Source organism: Aspergillus pseudonomiae (assembly GCF_009193645.1).
Source record: "Aspergillus pseudonomiae strain CBS 119388 unplaced genomic scaffold BDV37scaffold_6, whole genome shotgun sequence".
NCBI classification, from domain to species: domain Eukaryota; kingdom Fungi; phylum Ascomycota; class Eurotiomycetes; order Eurotiales; family Aspergillaceae; genus Aspergillus; species Aspergillus pseudonomiae.
In genome coordinates, this window is record NW_022475998.1 from 171,609 (window position 1) to 188,017 (window position 16,409).

At 49.7% G+C, this 16,409-nt stretch overlaps 5 protein-coding genes across 5 annotated transcripts; all 5 read right to left on the minus strand.

The window, feature by feature from the left end:
- Positions 1 to 107: 107 nt before the first annotated feature.
- BDV37DRAFT_172073 (putative nuclear RNA binding protein) lies at positions 108 to 2,658 on the minus strand. Its single transcript, XM_032079353.1, has 2 exons — positions 2,469 to 2,658; positions 108 to 2,359 (listed from the first exon to the last, which is right to left on the minus strand). The coding sequence occupies exons 1-2, from the start codon at positions 2,484 to 2,486 to the stop codon at positions 233 to 235; spliced, it is 2,145 nt and encodes a 714-aa protein (XP_031945731.1). The 5' UTR covers positions 2,487 to 2,658; the 3' UTR covers positions 108 to 232.
- Positions 2,659 to 3,684: 1,026 nt separating this feature from the next.
- On the minus strand, positions 3,685 to 4,008 carry BDV37DRAFT_278902 (uncharacterized protein; the record flags this gene model as incomplete). Its single annotated transcript, XM_032086191.1, has 1 exon — positions 3,685 to 4,008. One exon carries the CDS (start codon positions 4,006 to 4,008, stop codon positions 3,685 to 3,687), a length of 324 nt encoding a protein of 107 aa, XP_031945732.1.
- A 3,951-nt stretch (positions 4,009 to 7,959) lies between these two features.
- Positions 7,960 to 10,935, minus strand: veA (sexual development activator VeA). Its single transcript, XM_032080859.1, has 3 exons — positions 10,454 to 10,935; positions 10,182 to 10,350; positions 7,960 to 10,114 (listed from the first exon to the last, which is right to left on the minus strand). The coding sequence occupies exons 2-3, from the start codon at positions 10,327 to 10,329 to the stop codon at positions 8,535 to 8,537; spliced, it is 1,728 nt and encodes a 575-aa protein (XP_031945733.1). The 5' UTR covers positions 10,330 to 10,350; positions 10,454 to 10,935; the 3' UTR covers positions 7,960 to 8,534.
- A 2,482-nt stretch (positions 10,936 to 13,417) lies between these two features.
- BDV37DRAFT_238609 (uncharacterized protein) lies at positions 13,418 to 13,660 on the minus strand. Its single transcript, XM_032080860.1, has one exon. The coding sequence runs from the start codon at positions 13,605 to 13,607 to the stop codon at positions 13,446 to 13,448; it is 162 nt and encodes a 53-aa protein (XP_031945734.1). The 5' UTR covers positions 13,608 to 13,660; the 3' UTR covers positions 13,418 to 13,445.
- Positions 13,661 to 14,527: 867 nt separating this feature from the next.
- BDV37DRAFT_238610 (uncharacterized protein) lies at positions 14,528 to 16,159 on the minus strand. The gene is made up of 2 exons (XM_032080861.1): positions 15,975 to 16,159; positions 14,528 to 15,925 (listed from the first exon to the last, which is right to left on the minus strand). Exon 2 carries the CDS (start codon positions 15,611 to 15,613, stop codon positions 15,350 to 15,352), a length of 264 nt encoding a protein of 87 aa, XP_031945735.1. The 5' UTR covers positions 15,614 to 15,925; positions 15,975 to 16,159; the 3' UTR covers positions 14,528 to 15,349.
- Positions 16,160 to 16,409: the final 250 nt, after the last annotated feature.

Below are 16,409 nucleotides of genomic sequence, written 5' to 3' on the forward strand. Positions count from 1 at the left end.
GGGTGGCTTATGTAGTTCTGGTTGACTATGTGGAATGGTCGTAACTTCGTTAGATTCGTGAGTATTAACATAGGAAACTTCAACTACTCTTCTCCCTGGCGTAAGTGTGTCAATACAACACTTCGCCGTTCTTCCTGTTCCTCTTCTCTCCTTGTAGGCTTCAGATGTATCCAGCATCTCGTCCTGTCCTGTTATCCAGATGACGTCCTCTCATACCAAAAGACCTGACGCATCAGAAGATATCGTCAGGCCACCGGAACGCATCCTCAGCCTTGCCGTTCATCTTTCCCTGAGCCATTGATTTCCGGTTCCGCTCGCGCCGCCCAATCTCCTTTGCTAGCCTTCGGTCTACTTTCGCGGCTGTCGCGGCTATATCTTTGGGCAACGGGGGCACGGGCGGTATGTAGTTGTATGTGTACCGTTGGTCCTTTCGCTTGCTTGGGGATGAATTTGGGCTTGCATCCGGTTGATCTAAATCAATCGGGTCTGAGTGCGGGTGGTTCTGTCGGGATTGGATTGCGTGCTGGTTCTCTTTATCGCGATTGTCGATCATAGTCTGCGCACTGGCGGATCTCAGATCGGCACGTCCCTTCTTCATGCGCAGCGACGGAGTGATGCCTCTGTTCCGAGAATTCGACGCCCTTCGCTTCGCTGAGGGCGACCGCTTGCTATGCGACCGCAGCGGTTGCGAAGATCTTCTCCTTCGGCCGCGCTCTTCGCTCGGGGAATGTGGGGTGTTGCTTTCGTCCCGCTGTCGTGGGGTTTGTTTGCGCTCGACGGAGCCGGGACTGTCGCCTCGGAACGTCTTGGGGAATTTGGATCGGCGAGACGAGTCTGATTGGTTGCCTTCCTCGGTGTGGTTTGTTGTGCATTCTTTCGGGGATTTGGGGGTGTTTGCCGCGCTGGCGGATTCGGGATCGGGCGATTTGCGCTTGAGTGATGGGCTGTCGATGGTCAACGACTGTGTTGTTCGCTGGCTGGGGGATTTGGCTGGGGATTTGGCTGGGGTTTTGATTGTAGACTCGGGCTCGATGGTTGTCGTCGTTGGTTCGGGGTCCTGGCTCTGCATGGTACGTTGGATTGTCTCTGATAGTGACAGCGGGGTAGCTGAGTCGGATGCAGGCGAGATTGGGGATACTGGGTCATGGCTGTTGAGGAGTCGCTCGGAGGGGAGTGTAGGAAGTGCACCGGGCACGAATTTCCTCTGGTGAGATGAATCATGACAGTGCGATCGCTCCGGGACCGGGGGTGCATCGTCGCCCATGAGCTCCTGCAGCTCTCGTCGCGCCTTCTCAAGCTTCTCCTCCAGCGTGCTCACCCGTCTCAGCAGCTTCTCTCTCTTTGACTTTTGCTTGCGCAGTTGCGGCTGGTCGGTGTCTTCGGATCGACGACCAAGGGGGATAAAACTTGACGTGATGCCCAGTGACGACCTGGCACGGCGGATCTCCTGGAACGAATTGCGCAGCGAGCCACTGGACTCATGACCCTCGCCTGAATTCTGCCTTGAGTGACGTCCCGTCGGCGGCTTGTAGTCCATCTTCTCCTGGATTGACTTCCACGTCTGGTCCGCGAGGTTGTTACTCGACTGCGACCCCGCATCAGCCATGTACTTGCCCTTGACGGCGCCCCGATAGCCCGCCTTCTTCAACTCCGCATACGCCTTCTCGACACGCGCGATATCATCGTCCGCCGACTGCTTATTCGCCTCAGCAGACGGCGACCCCTTCCACCCGGCGACATTCCCCCACCCACCAAACGGATTAAACGCGGACGCGATGGCTTTCCCGAAGCGAAAAATCCCCGACGACCGATGCGTCGGGCCATTCTGTCCATTGGCCGACTTGCCGTCGCGCAGAAAGATGCTGGGCGGTTTCTCACTGACGCTGTCGTTCATCATGCCCTCCACGAACCGCGACCGGCGGCCGCGCCCGCTGGGACCCGCCTGACGTCCGTGCCGGCCCGAAGCGTTGCGCGGCGACCCATGGTCGGTCCGGGAATTGTTCCTACTATGAAAGGGCGAGCGCCAGCGCGAGCCAGTCGACCCGGTGTCTTTCAGCGGGGGCGGCGGTTGCAGTTCCTCCACGGGCCAGTCGTTGGAGCGACGGCGCTTAGCGGAGTGCGTCGATCGGGGTGAGCTGGCCGGGTGTGCGGAGAGGGCGTAGTCTTCGTCCGCGTCGTCAAAGCGACCGGAGACGTCAGAGGAATAGTCGGAGGAATACTCCTCGTCGTCGTAGTCATCGTAGTCGTCGGTGCGCGAGTGCTTGCGGGACCGGTCATCGCGACGACGACAGGCGGATTCGAGCGTTTGGTGTAATTGGCGGTCTGCTTGGGTGTCGTCTGTCGACATCTGTGCTCGGAGCTGATGCGAAATCGTCAGCAAGGGTTGGCCTGGTCGGAGTACAGAGCGCAAGGGAGGAAGAAAACGGGGCCTCAGAGCTGTCAGATTTAATTGTCAAGGATGGACCAACCTCGGCACCCAGCGTCATCCCTACACTCTTTTTTGTTTTTTTCCCGTTTTCTCACCTTGTCCCCACTCGTTTCTCCGACAATGACGGCGCCAGTCACTACTAGTATTTGATCGGGTGATCCAAGGACAAGACAGAACGAAAGAGTTGACACCGTGAGAAATATAGCAGACGAGGGGAGAAAGAGGAGAAAGAAAAGAAGAAACGAGGAAATATTCTTGTTTTGATTGGGGGGGTTGAAATGAGGTCACTGTTTACCTTTTCGTGTGGATTGTTGTTGTTGTTGTTTTCTTGTTTGGAGAACTAAATATGCGCCAAGAAGGCCTTAGGCTGTCCCATCTTGATTAAGGCCATCCAGCCGATAGTTATACTCCCTCATTCACCGTCAATGCATATTGTTTTGTTGTCCCGGTATGTTTCGCCGGGGAATCTATGCAGTATGTATGTTTCTGTATGGAATGAACGACGATCAGTTGTGAAGCTAAGTAACTCCGTCGATTCGATCGAATGTTATCTTGCGGAGATATGTGATAGAGACCAGAATCTGTGCGCCAAATATTTATCTTAAATTCCAAAGCTCCCAGTACAAGGGCTCTGTCTAATACGTATGCCGTGGTGGCTGCCATGTTCTGAAGGCATGCACCTGTCACACTGCCTTGGGCGTTGCATCTCTGCCACGTGATATCGTTGCTCATAGTGTCACGTGGTGTGAAAACTATGTCTGAGGCACTAGATATACTTGAAATGACGTCAGAGTCCCTTGAATAGGCAAGAAGAACCCAGATCATATCACTCTCGCGCAATCCTACAGTCCTACTAGTAGTACTCCTGTCACACTGCAGCCAGAAGATGGTGCATAAAGCAACGTACCAGGGGAAACACTGTAGGGGCCGCGCGGTCTAGTGCTTACTAAGTGGTACCATTGGTATTTAATTTAACGGTCAGAGTGCTTACAAGTTATGCGTATACCAGTGCGCTCCAATGGCAAGAGAAAAGACTAAAAGATCATCGATAATCAGATTGGTTGACTAATGAATGAACCCATATACAACTATGTCATTCCACCAACATCAGTCGTGGCACAGAACAGTGTCCAACCGCCCATCATTCCTCATAGCATCACCCCAAGGGCTTTCCAAGTGACTTCCCCTCAGTTCAACCCCGGACCAGTACCGTGCCTCTCGTCCCCAATACACAGTTCTGGTGACATGACACAATCTTAGGGCTTGCCGTCTTCTCTAACCTTCTCCATGACAGCCCTAGCCAAGCTGTCCATGCTGTCGTGAGTTGAAAGTCCGTCCAGAAGAAGATTCCCGTTCCAGTCCTTGACACTGATTTTGCGCACATGTCCTTCGACCGATTTGTCCCGGTGCTCAAATGTCATGGCAAAGCGCCAGTCAGCGTCGGTGAGGGCCTTTCCCAGCTGTGTGGTGTTGGGATGGCAGGCTCTGGGTCCCCAGATCGTTTGGCCTTTATATTTAAGTTCGCCGATGAGGGTGTGGCCTTCCACGGAGTGGCTTTTGTGCTCGGTCCAGACTTCCATGGTTCTTGTGGATGAAGTTAGCCTTGGGAAAGACTCTTGGGTACAGTAGCTTTTCATACCTGTTTGGTACTGTAGGGATAACGTGTGAAGATGTCTGGTAGCTAGGGAGCTTCGTGCAAGGGAAGGGAAAGAAAAGTGATGGTGCTGATTGATACTCGACAGCTTGGGATAGGAGTCCCTTTATATATTCGATAGAGCCTAGTAGCCAACCTGTACTTGAACTTTGCATGTGGACAGAAGTCCGAGACCCGGGCCTGAGCGTCTACACCCCTTCGCCTGTCATGTCTCGGTCGCGGGGGTTGGCAGCCCAGTGAGCAGGTGGCTAGCTGAATCCATGATCATTTCCTCGTTCTGCTATGCAGAATACAGCTACTGAGATGGACCAAACTCTTGATGGCGTGGGGCTGAGCTGCTGGTCTTGACAGGGCTCGGTCATATCCATGAATCATGTTATCTGATCTCCATCTATCGTTTCTTGGTGGCGGGGTGGTTGCCAGTCGAGTGAACAGGGGGCGAGCTGAATCTATAACTATTTCCTGTTTTGGCCATACAGACTACAGATACTGGGCTGGAGTGGCGCCCTGTTAATAGAGCTGAGCTGCTAATCTTGGCAGGATTCGGCCGTTGTATCTGTGAGTCCTGCTGTCAGATCCCAAAGTGTCTAGCGCGGGGCAGCTTTATGGTTGTTTGCAGACACGAAGTAGCAGACCTAAGCATCTCTTGCCCCTGTCATTCCTCGGTACTGGGGTACTCTTCAAGGTGGTAAGAACGTGGCGAGCTGAATCTATGATTGTTTTCTCGTTTTGTTATTCAGCCTGGGAATACTGAGACAGATGTCTCAGTTGAACTATTCCCTGCCACGTTGTCCTGCTCATTGTTCAATGCACCTATGGAAGGTGACCACAGTCTTTCCCTTGTGGCTATACTAATGGCCAGCAAAGGCTAGAAACAGACCTTTCTTGGTAGCCTTACGTTTCTGCAAGTCCTCGGAAGCCCATGGACGCTAGAGAGTGGAGAATCATGCAGATGGATACTACTGCCGAAGAGTTCTGGACCTGTCGGCTAAACTGTCCAGGCAAAGATCAGGGCATTAAGCTTCCTGTCAAATACATTTCCACCACATATACGTATCGTAAGAATATTGTACCCGCTCAAGTTGCGATTCTGCCTGTCTCGCAAGGCTGATATGATGAATAGGTTGCTAGAGCTTTGTCGCTGTCTGCTTACAAAGGGAGGTCCGATTTTGGTTTTGATTATTAGATAGCTCTGGTGACAGAATAGCATAGCATCCCATCCATATCGTCGTAAGACATCCGATTATGCGTAAAATACCATGCATATTGATGTTTGGTCAGGAACTCATAAGGTGGGGTGCAAGACCCCCGCGTACTTTGGCACCTCACCTCTGCCACTAGAAAGGCACGACCCGAGGACTACCAAGTCTGCCAGCACGCGTACTACATAGCTATTAGGATAGAGGCGTGACACTACTCCCTTCCTAAAGACCTGATTGGCAGCTAGCCTCCCCCAGAGGGAACCTTCGAAGATACTAGTAGGTCACGGTACGGACCGTGCGTGTGCAGCGGTAGTCTCGACCACGGAGAATCAGTAGACTGCGGCAACATCCTCAATATCCATGGATATCCGCAGCTCTCTATCTTCTGATTATGTGGCTACCAGGGAAATAGGTAAATGTCGAGAGAGAGAGAAGGGGTTCGAAATTATGCATGTCAGATGTGGAGGTGGGTTTTCATTACGTATTAATGTCAAGACTGCGGCCGGCTTTCGGATCGCACCGCGACTCTAAATACACGCAAGCGAAGACCTGCAGGTTGCGCTTGGATGTCACATTGCAGCAGATGGGGATGATACTGGAATGCTCTTGTGCTGCCTTTTCAAGCATCTCCAGCTGGCAGTGTAGGATGTAGACCTTATACATGCTATGAAGATATGTGATTAAAATATCTTTCACAAGGACTGTGGAACTTTCATCCTCCTCGTGTCGTCCTGTATTTGTGGAGAGTGGTGAGTCCTTTGCTTGCCATTTGCTAAGGATCTTAGAGGAAGATAAATTCTCTGGATGATCAATTTCTTAGTTTTTCGAATCAGATATATCATATCCTCAAGTATTGACTTTCAATCACTCGAAGCTACTTCTATAAAATTTGACCTCATTCTGCTAGCAACACATAATATCCAGGCTCTATATTGTACAGCTCGCCGAAGTCATCAACCAAGAGGCATATCTGTTGTAATGCAGAGGAGCATTGAGTTATAGTACTTTCTTTTGTAGACCTAAGGGTTTAGATATAGGAAGGATATTAGACCAATTGGAAATTGCTCTAACTGAACATGGACTTAGTATAAGGATGAGAATAGTACTACCCCCAGACTTGTTCGACTTCAGAATCTAGGGACCCCGTCTGGGCCCGCCTCCCACCTGGCGCAAGGCTGAGTTTTCGGTGTGCTGATCCTTGTCCATAGAAAGCAACATCCCCCGAATCGACTGCAAGATGACAATTCCTGGTACAGACCAGCGTAAGACTATTGGGAACACCTTTGATGTGACCAGACTCTCCACAATCGAAACATAGACCGCTCTGCCATCGCTCCTGCTCAAACTCAATCAGCTACTTTTCCTAGGGACGAATTTTGTCTTGCAATTCTCTTTCGAGTCTAATAAATTAAGGTGATGCAATGCATAGTCTTCTGTGTGATGGGGTTGGCCCTATTTCTACATCAGGTGGGAAACAATAACAAATCGACCAAGGGGATCTGTATTGAAGGGGTACCCAAAGGAAATCAATGGTTAATTTGATGTTCGCTGCATACTGCTCCAGTTACGACACAGCCCCTATTGTTGGCTATCTGTTCTGTGGCTCATGGCATACAGGACTTCATCTGTCTCTTAGCTCGTGGAAGTGCTTGTTGTAAGGGATGTCAACAGCTCTGGACGAACAGTTCCTGTCGAAGGGCATATGTAACAGTCAGAGAATTCTATCCCTTCTTTACTAGGTTTTACTCCTCTAAGACTGGCACCCGCACCCTCGGCGGGTGGTAGTGATGGCAGGCCTGATATAAAACTCGCGTAGGCCAGAGGCCAGATAGTTGTAATCTCTGAGTAAGTTGCAGTCTCATTGATAGCGATGAAAAGGGAGTCGGGAAGTTATCGCAGTTCCATAAAAGGCTGCGCATTCCTAGTCTCCATCTCAAGACTCTTGTATCACATCTTTGGAGGCAGACACATTTCCTTTGACGATGGACCGTATTTTATACCAAATGCATACTACTAAATTAGAAAACCCTGTATCTCATTCTACCCAGAAAAGAAATAAACATAGAATGGATCCACACATAATAAACCCCTTGTCCGCACCTTTCTTTGAAGTAGCCCGTGAAAGGATATACAATGGCCATGAAAGACACCACTATAGTAACACAGAGAACTAGTAACTATGCCCCAATAAAGAAGATAGCTATCAAACCAACAAAGAAAGTGGAACCGATTAAAACTGGCAGATATAATATCTTAACAAGTGGGCGTTATAGCCCAGGGGTTGAAAGCTTATACGAAGTAAGAAATCCATTGTATTAGCTATAACCATGTAAAGCATTCGTCGATGATAAGAGGTACTGCTATGCCCAAGTGTATAAAGAGGATGAGTGAGAATGTACATGGTTATGCAGGATCGACTTGTTTTACTTCCTGAGCTATGTCGGCTCATTTGCGGTGTCTCTTCCTGGAATGTTCCTCCCCTTCGATATTTCTTGTGGAATGACAATGACATGTGCGAGGAATGTTAATATTTACTCTGGGTACATGCTCTTTCTACTCCGTATGGCTTCTGAATTGAGAAAGACACTACATGCCCTACAGAACATATATATCGATACATCATTGGGTGATAGTCATGTCATATACAGGTTAAATAAATCCAATATATTTCTGATATAGAATGAAGGTCGTCGATCTGATCTGTCGCCTACGTCATTGATGGCATGCCAATGGATGGAGCATGGTCATGGGTAAACAAGGAAATGGTCGAAGGAGTGGAATCAGGCATGTCGCATGTCTAAGGCCCCGGGATTGTCTCGGATCAATGCATCCACGTTGCGCAAATGTATCACCAAACTTTGCGAAAAAATGATACGTTTTTGATTGCTCACTCGCTTCTATTCGCGGGAAGGGAGAGGCCCCAGGCTCTTTAGCATGCCTGGAAACACATCGGATAATAAACATGAAAGCTGTCGTATATAAAACGAAGACAAGAACAATCCGGGGAATATCTTGGAAACCACATGCAGAGCATCATATACAATAATGGCAAAGATTGAGAAAAGAAAAAGAAAAAAAGAACGGTGGTATAAACATCAAAAGTCTGGTTCGTTAAAAGTATCCACCTGAAGCCCGCCACACCAGAGAACGTGAGAAAAAAGGGGCAGATTACGTTAAAGAAATCAATCGGCGACCGTTCGCCAAGACGCCGTCCTATATGAGCGGGAGTAAAGCACAAATCAACTGGTTTTTATGGGAGTGCAGGAGAAATCTTCGTGGCCATTCTCCCGTTGGCTCGTTTGTACGCCATTTCATCGCGCGTATCGGTGTAGAAGTTCCGACCGGCATCCGACAGCCTGCGAGGATACCCATCCGTATCAGGGCGCATGCCGTTGTAGAGGGGACGGTCATCATGGCCAAACGAATCTTCGTATGACCGCTTGGACAAGCTGGCACCCGTATCCCACAAGAACTTCTTGCCCGCGCCGATGTCGTGACTGGGGCTCTGAGAGATACTGCTGGATGGTTGAGAGAGATTGTTGGGGTACTCTCCTGATAAGGCCTTGAGGGGCGGAAGGGAAGGCACCAGACTCGATGACGGTGTCTGAGACCGGGGTGCCGCCGATTGAGCCATGGAATGATATGCGTTCGGATCAGACGAGCGTGGCTCGCCGGATGGCATATTTAGTGGCTTAGGCGGTTCCAGACGGAGCGGAGGCAACCCACTCTTGGGATAGCTGGACCGCTCCGTGGACATCCGTGACGACGGATAGGGGTAACTGGTCGTGTCATATTCGGCGCTCGTCGAGGCATTCCGAGCATGAGAATATGATGGATGGGGAGAGAACGGGGCTGACAACGTAGACGCGGACTGGGGAGTTGGAGGCAGTTGGGGAGCTGAATATTGAGTTTGAGTTGAGCCAAAGGAGAGGTGCGACTGATATCCAGTAGTATGGGATGGTGCCGCGGGAGGAGCGGGAGGAGCGGGCGTAGAAGCCGCGGCTGGTGCGGGAGCGGGAGCTGGCGGAATTGGTCGTTGGTACGGCTGGACACCCTGGAAACCATACTCGGTCGCGCCAGAGGACCGGCGCTGAGCATCAGCCCCGTAGGGGAACGAGGGATCCACAGTACTGATACTGGTCGATCTAGGCCGTTCAACTGGAGTGCCTGCGTACCCATGCGTATCCGGGGTAGAGAATCGGTCAGAAGATCGGTAGACCCTCTCCTCGTCGTAGTCGTAGTCATCCGTGCGCTTCTCGCCCCGACGTCTCATGCGGACATCACGTCGAATCCGCACACGACAACCCTGCTCTGCAATAACCCGACTCAAGGAGGTACTCGTGGTCAATCCAGGGAACTTCTTGGCGCTAAAGACGGTGAACGGAACAGAAACGACCTCGAGACGGAAATCCAGGAATGATTTCGGCGCCATTGGTTTCGATGGCATTGCGTTGGGCATGGAAGACTGGATCGGAGCATTCTCGTTCGCATCCTTGCTGTCCTTGGTTTCCTCGTAGAGATGGAAGTTCAATCGATATACACCCTCGTGGCGCACGGAAAGATCTGGGAAGATGAAGTAACCGGCCTGAGATGGGCGGTCCAAGTAAGCCACGCCGGCTACGGGCACACCAGTCAATACTGGGCATGTCGGGTTCGGAGCAAAACGGCCTTGGGCCATGGGCCGAGCGGTTTCTAAAGTAGCGAACAGGAAGAAATTGGCGTTGTATGCGAAGGTGATATCGGTCTTGTTCAGGTCATCGTTGGGATCGGACTCGTATACTCGAAGTTCGACGACCGGTGGAGGATCGACTGGACGACGGTCCGCGGACGCTATATGAAGTCAGAACCATCAGCTTGATTCACTGTCCGGGTCCCTATTGCTAGTTGGGTTGCATACACTTCGCACCTGCACCGCAGGCTCGCGCACGCTCCGGTTGCTGCATGACACTGAGTTTGTATGTGAGCTTCTTGCCTTCTCGAGTGATCCGGCTGACGGAGGATTCCGTCTCGTTCGGCGGAGGCGCCAAAGGAGCTCGTGTCGCCATCTTGACTTTGGTGCGAATAAACTGCCAGGATTAGCACCACCAGACTCGACGGCCACCGTAATTGAGCACAATTTCATGGTCGAAATCCAAGAATGACCGGGCAGCCATGTAGGTTAGGACTTACTTGGCAATCTCACGGTCCAACCAAACAAATCACCGCTATTAAAAAAGTGCTTGCGTCAAGCAAGTAATCTATCCTCGTTTTGCCGTGTGTAAATCTGGTTTTCTTCTAGTCTGTTGATTACTTCGGGCGTGACTCCACGATTGCAAGCCGTGACACCGACCAGTCGGCCAAGAAAAATCCAGACAGAGAGCTAGGGTAGTGTCCAAGTAGCCTGCGCGATGAAGAACGAGAGAATCACCAATGTCGACTAAAAGGGGAAGGGAGGAAGACTAATAGAATTAAAAAAAATAAAAATTTTTTAAGCTGGGTCTGCTGCGCCGAAGCAGGTCAACAGACAATCCAGCGATTGACCCGTCTGGGATGAGGAAAGAAGGTATGGAAGAGGAGTGACAAAAGTCAAGTTGGTGATACGGGGGGCGAAGAATAATGAATGGAGAGGGGTGGAGCGAGCGAGAGAGAGAGCGAGGACGGGAAAGTCAAAAGGACCAGTCAGCCTGGGAATCGGCAGGTACACACACACTATCGCAACTAACTATAACACTCTAACCGTCTGGTCTCCAGCGCCGTGGTACTGTAAGATTACCGACGGTGACGGTTTCCATCATGCGGTTCCAACAACATGGTGATCGGGTTGACGGCCCCATATATTTCTAATATCCCAGTACCATGGGTCTACGAGTCGCATTTCTGCGTTTCAAGTACTCGTTCGTTCTAGATTTACGCTGTCTTCTCGACTGGGGGCATCAGGATCAAGAGGAGATGTTTATCCGTTCTGACGACGGGAAATCGGGATAACCCCGTAGATACATGGTGTATGTACTATGTACAGTACTCCGTACTTTCTCATAAAACTGGTATGTAGGATGGCACTAACTCTGCACGACTGAGCCGATATGGTGGGTATTGGGTCAGCACGGATGGCACTAAAATGGGGGGGGAGGATGGTGTCACAGAAGGAGGGGACAAAAGGAAGAATGGCCGATCCAGTGGGAAATCAGGTTAAAGGCAGGCGGTTACGGTCGCTGGGTCATGGAAACTCCGGTTGGCTTGGCCGTGGGTTCAGTGGAGTTTAGACATTGGCTGCATAACAAATAAGCTGTGAGAAAATCCGTCTCAAAAGACATCCCGGGAAAACAGTAATAAGAAAAAAATAAAAAAATAAAAATAAAAATAAAAAAAAAAAACACCTGAACAGGCAGTTCAAGGGTGGAGAACAAGGACCCACTGAGCAACCGACGGGGGGCTTCGAGGTCCGTGATTCCAGAGACCAGGGTAAGAGTAGTACAGGAATTACACACAAAGGAAGTTAATTTCACCCAGCCTAGTCTTAGAGAGGTATCGCTGGCGTCCATTCAGTCAATGAACACATCGCCCTGAATGGCCGGAACATCGACCAAGCGGGGAGCCTAATCTCAGGAGGGATTGTATGGCTGAAGTTAGTTGTTTGTGAATACCCCTCGAAGAACCAATTGAAGAAAGCAGGGAACGCTGTCACGGTAGACAGTGCCTCCATCATGGATCGTTTAAGGACGACTGATCATACACCAGTCCAGAGGAGGCTGATACGTCCTATATTTAGCGATCTTTTTTGGCTCGTCGGGATTTGAAAATCTGATAGTGCCATGCAATCAGAACAACAGATCGAGAGCTGCATCTTGCAGAGTCAGTAACTATCCGGAGCGAGATCCTCCCGAGTCATTATCCGGGGAGGGGAATTTTCCTATGAGCAATGGTTGTATAACAGTACACTGTAGGTACAGTACTCAATACATGGACCCTTGGTTATTGTCCCATATACCCGTTCCGGTCGGGTTCAGCTTCGAGAAAATGGGGAGGAAAAGGCAACCTTATTTAACGCTGTGTGACGCTGTACAGCGTAAGGCATAATTTATTCTCCGGTGGACGGAGCCTCTTACATACGTTGGAGGAGTTTTATGTATGTATGTAAGAGTATGGATGTTCCCGGTCGCAAGTATTACACGGTACCCAGTCCAACGGATCGACCGCCCGCCCCAGAAGCCTGGGAATGAGGATGAGTTTAAAGGCCAACTCCTGTGTAGTAAGCTGGCCCGAGCTCACCCCTTCTTTGTCTTCTCCTTTTCCCAAGTTCCCCCCATCCTGCAGATTACATTTCTGCGCCGAGCCCGCTTCATCCGTTGCGAATCAAAACGTGTGCCACCGTCGTGGAACCACATTCTTTGACCTCGAATTTGACGTCTCTCTTTTTCCTCTTTGCCTGCCTTGCATGGCCTGACAGTTGTCGATTGGACTCGGGCGACATGAGGGAATACCAGCGCATCGCGTTGGTATTCCCGTCTCCAAACCTATACCTCTGATGAAATCGTCGATGAATTACGGATACCTACGAGTAACTTCCTTGCAAGCTGGTAAAAGCGATCAGGTAAACTAGTAGGAGCTCATAGCTGCAGCAGAGTGGATAAGTGATCGATCCCCCTGGTGTGAAGAGAAACACCGATCCGGTAATCCTCATGGGTTGGAACAAAGGACTGGACCCGATCTAGCTCGCAAAGAAGCAATAAAGACTTTTCCATCACAAAGGAGCACCAGGTCGAGTCCAAGGGACAATCTAGCGGTCAGTCAATAGATCATTGAACCGAACGAAATCAAAGTTCGAGTCAGAGACAATCCTTACCCGAAACGGTCCCGATCGGGATTTGGTTACACCAAAGCAATTCCCGGTACGGAGCACAAACAGTATGACGGTGGCAGTTGGACTTCTTCCAGACCCAGTCTGTACTCCAGCCTCGACGCATGACGGTGCGTGCAAGTCCGGATATCGAAATCAACTGGTCCGTTGCGAGAGAATCAACAACGCATCGTACTTTGGCCTTACACAATAAAGCACATAAAATGAAGAATTATTCCTATCCTGGTGTAATTACGGGGTTATCAATGAGTCTCTGCATAGTAATACTCCCGTCCACTTGAAGACGTGGTCTTGACGCCAGCCATTCCCACTACGGAAATGCTTCTAGGGTAAAAACGGGTAAGGCGGGAAAAGCCAAGAGAATCCCAAGTGTTGAACACTGGGAAACTTTTGCAAGAAACCCACTCGGGCGGTCCGCGCCGAATGGGGATGCCCCATTCCAGCCATCGTGATTTTTGGTTCTGTTCGGATCATCCGTCCGTCCATCTTTATTTATTTTTTTACATACCAACTTGGACAGCTCCCCCCAGCTATGAGCTCTTTTGGGGGCGAGAAATCTCCTCGAATTGTCTAGAGCAAAGAAGCTCACGTTGGGATCGACTGACTCGATAGCCTCCTCTTGCCAGGGCCAGTTCGTCACCTAATGGACGAGGATCGAGGGCTAGGACTGAAGAGGTGAGACGACAGCACCGAATAAATCCACAGGCGAGATTAAAATACCCCCAGGTTGCCAAGCCCCACTGTAGAGAGAACCATGGTCTTACCCCTGTCTTCTCGGACAACGGTCCTGAAGAGGGAACAGGGAAGTGTCATCCATGTCCATACCAGGCTTTCATAAGACATGCTAATCGAAATGAAAACCCATAACATTCAGTATTATTACCCGAAGACGTGGTCGGATGATTATGAATCATGGTGGCGATCTCTCCCAGGGAGAACCTGAATCAGGTTGAATTCTCTGAACTGAGATTTTCAATGGTAGCTTCTTTGACAGTCTTTGACAGATGATAAAAGCATCAAAGAGACCTGGTTACTCCTTCATGTCAAATCCATCCATATTTACTTTCTTACCAGAAACAGTCCAGATAAGTGTAACCTTAAACAGACTCCCAATCCGCTGACCGCTGTCATGTGGCATTCCGCCTTCGGTATTGGGGAAGTTGCGCAGAGCCGAAGAACGCCTTGAAACTTTGCATACTCTGCGCCATGCATGACCAGATTGTCGGGTCTACCCGCATGGGATCTTCTTCTCCTGGCTGCTGACTGCGCCAACAATGACGCCTCCTGGGATTGACAAATCGTGCTTTTTCTTTTTCTTTTTTCTTTTTTCTTTTTTTCTTTTTTTCTTTTTTTTTTTTTTTTTTTTTTTTTTTTTTTTTTTTTTTTTTTTTTTTTTTTTTTTTTTTTTTTTTTTGGAAAACATGTCCACACATCGATACTGTGTACGGCGTACTCCGTACATACCCCACACATATCACCATTATTATGATTGCTGGGACGAATGGAATCCCAACTCTCTGACCTTGGTCTGTGTTGACTGAGAGGGGATTAGTGATTCATGTCCAATCAATAGTCCATCCATCACTGTATCACACTGCCACTAGACTACTTGCGAAGCTAACCTTCATTTTAAAGGTACTCCTCGTTGTATCACCTCTTATCAACACCCCCTTCGGCAAAGATACTCCGCGGAATGCCTCATGACGATACTCCACAACGGGTGTTTCCGTCGGGGTATACAACCATATTCAACGAGAGGATGCCACCCCTTACGTACGCTCCCTTACGCCTGCATACATGGAACTCTCCAAGTGAATATTTCGGGATATTAATATCTCATGCCAATACTTGCGATCAGCTCTTTCCTATCGCGTCTAGCGAATAATCCCGGTCAGGTGATGACATCATCCACTAATTCGAGTACCTCGAGAAGGGGTTGTGGTGTGCTACAAGATCGACTTCCTACCTGGGTTCTGTGTCATCACCAGAGATCGCAGGAAAAATCACTGTGCTTCACCCTTTAATATGGTGCAAATGCAACCTACACAGGACTCGGCGCGTTGTGATCTGCGACACGACTACGTTGTCGCAATTCAATGTTCTATATTCGCTGAACATGTAGTTTAACTTTGGGGGTATAGAGAAGCTCGAATTTGTACTCTGTACAAGTGGACTTGTTTAAGCCACCTCCTAAGCCATCGGCAAAATCATGGAAGAAGGCCAGACCATCATTGCTGAATTCGGGAAGTGATTGGCGCCTCTGAAAAGCTCCCTTTAGATAGAGCCGACAAAAGGAGAGACCACAGACCTACTATAGGTTGACTGCCCAAGGAAGGAATAAGGAGACAGGAGTTTTGTCGTCTCCCGTTCCTTGTCCTGTCGTCAGGATGATCGGCGTTTCTGGGGCTGGCATTCTCGAGTCTATACCGCTGACACTTGTCTAGTGACTGTCGTTGGTTTCCAATTGACTGTCTGCAGATATACTTCAGCATGTAGGGTCCAGATATCAACTCGACCTACCTCACCGGTGGAAGACTACGTTCATGCGAGATAGGAAACACCGACCCAGAAGGTATACCATAAGATGAACTATCATCCGACCCCTGGGCAACCAGTAAGGGTGCAACATTGCTCGCAGCAACATTGAAGGCATCTAATGCTAAAAAGAAGGCAACCCCTTATCGCGATAAGCATATAATTATCTCCGTAGGAAGATTCCTTCGCCCTCGGTACTATACTTTGCCATGTCTCGGACACGCGGCAAGCTTCAGCTGCAGCATGGAAGGAGTGCTGGAAATATGCGGGTACGTTAGATTATCCAAAGGCCTGCAGATTATCTGAAGCTTTTGTTAGGAATGGGGCGGAAATCCTCAACACGAGTCTAGCAGGACCTTCCAGTTGAGGCCAATTTCGCTGGTATAGCATTTCGGCTCTCTCCCGAAGGCCTGACAATGACGCCCTTACGTCCACCTATCTATGCCTTACTTCGTGCTACTAAGAGGACAAGCTGTTTCGAGGAATCTTCAGTAGTACTCCGTCCGCAGAAATTGCTAAGCTTACAGCCCTCGCCATCAATCCCATCACTATTGCTTTTATGGAAGCACCGGTATGCCCTAATTGGCAGACAAACCGTCTCTCGCAAGCCGGATTCTACAAAACTCGATAGCTCGCGTAGCACAGTGTAGCCTCACTCATCAATAGAATCTGCCCTAATTAACTCATCCTAGCACGACACCATGGCAGTAGCTTAACCCAAAAGACAAAAGGCTCGACGCAACGGGAACAACC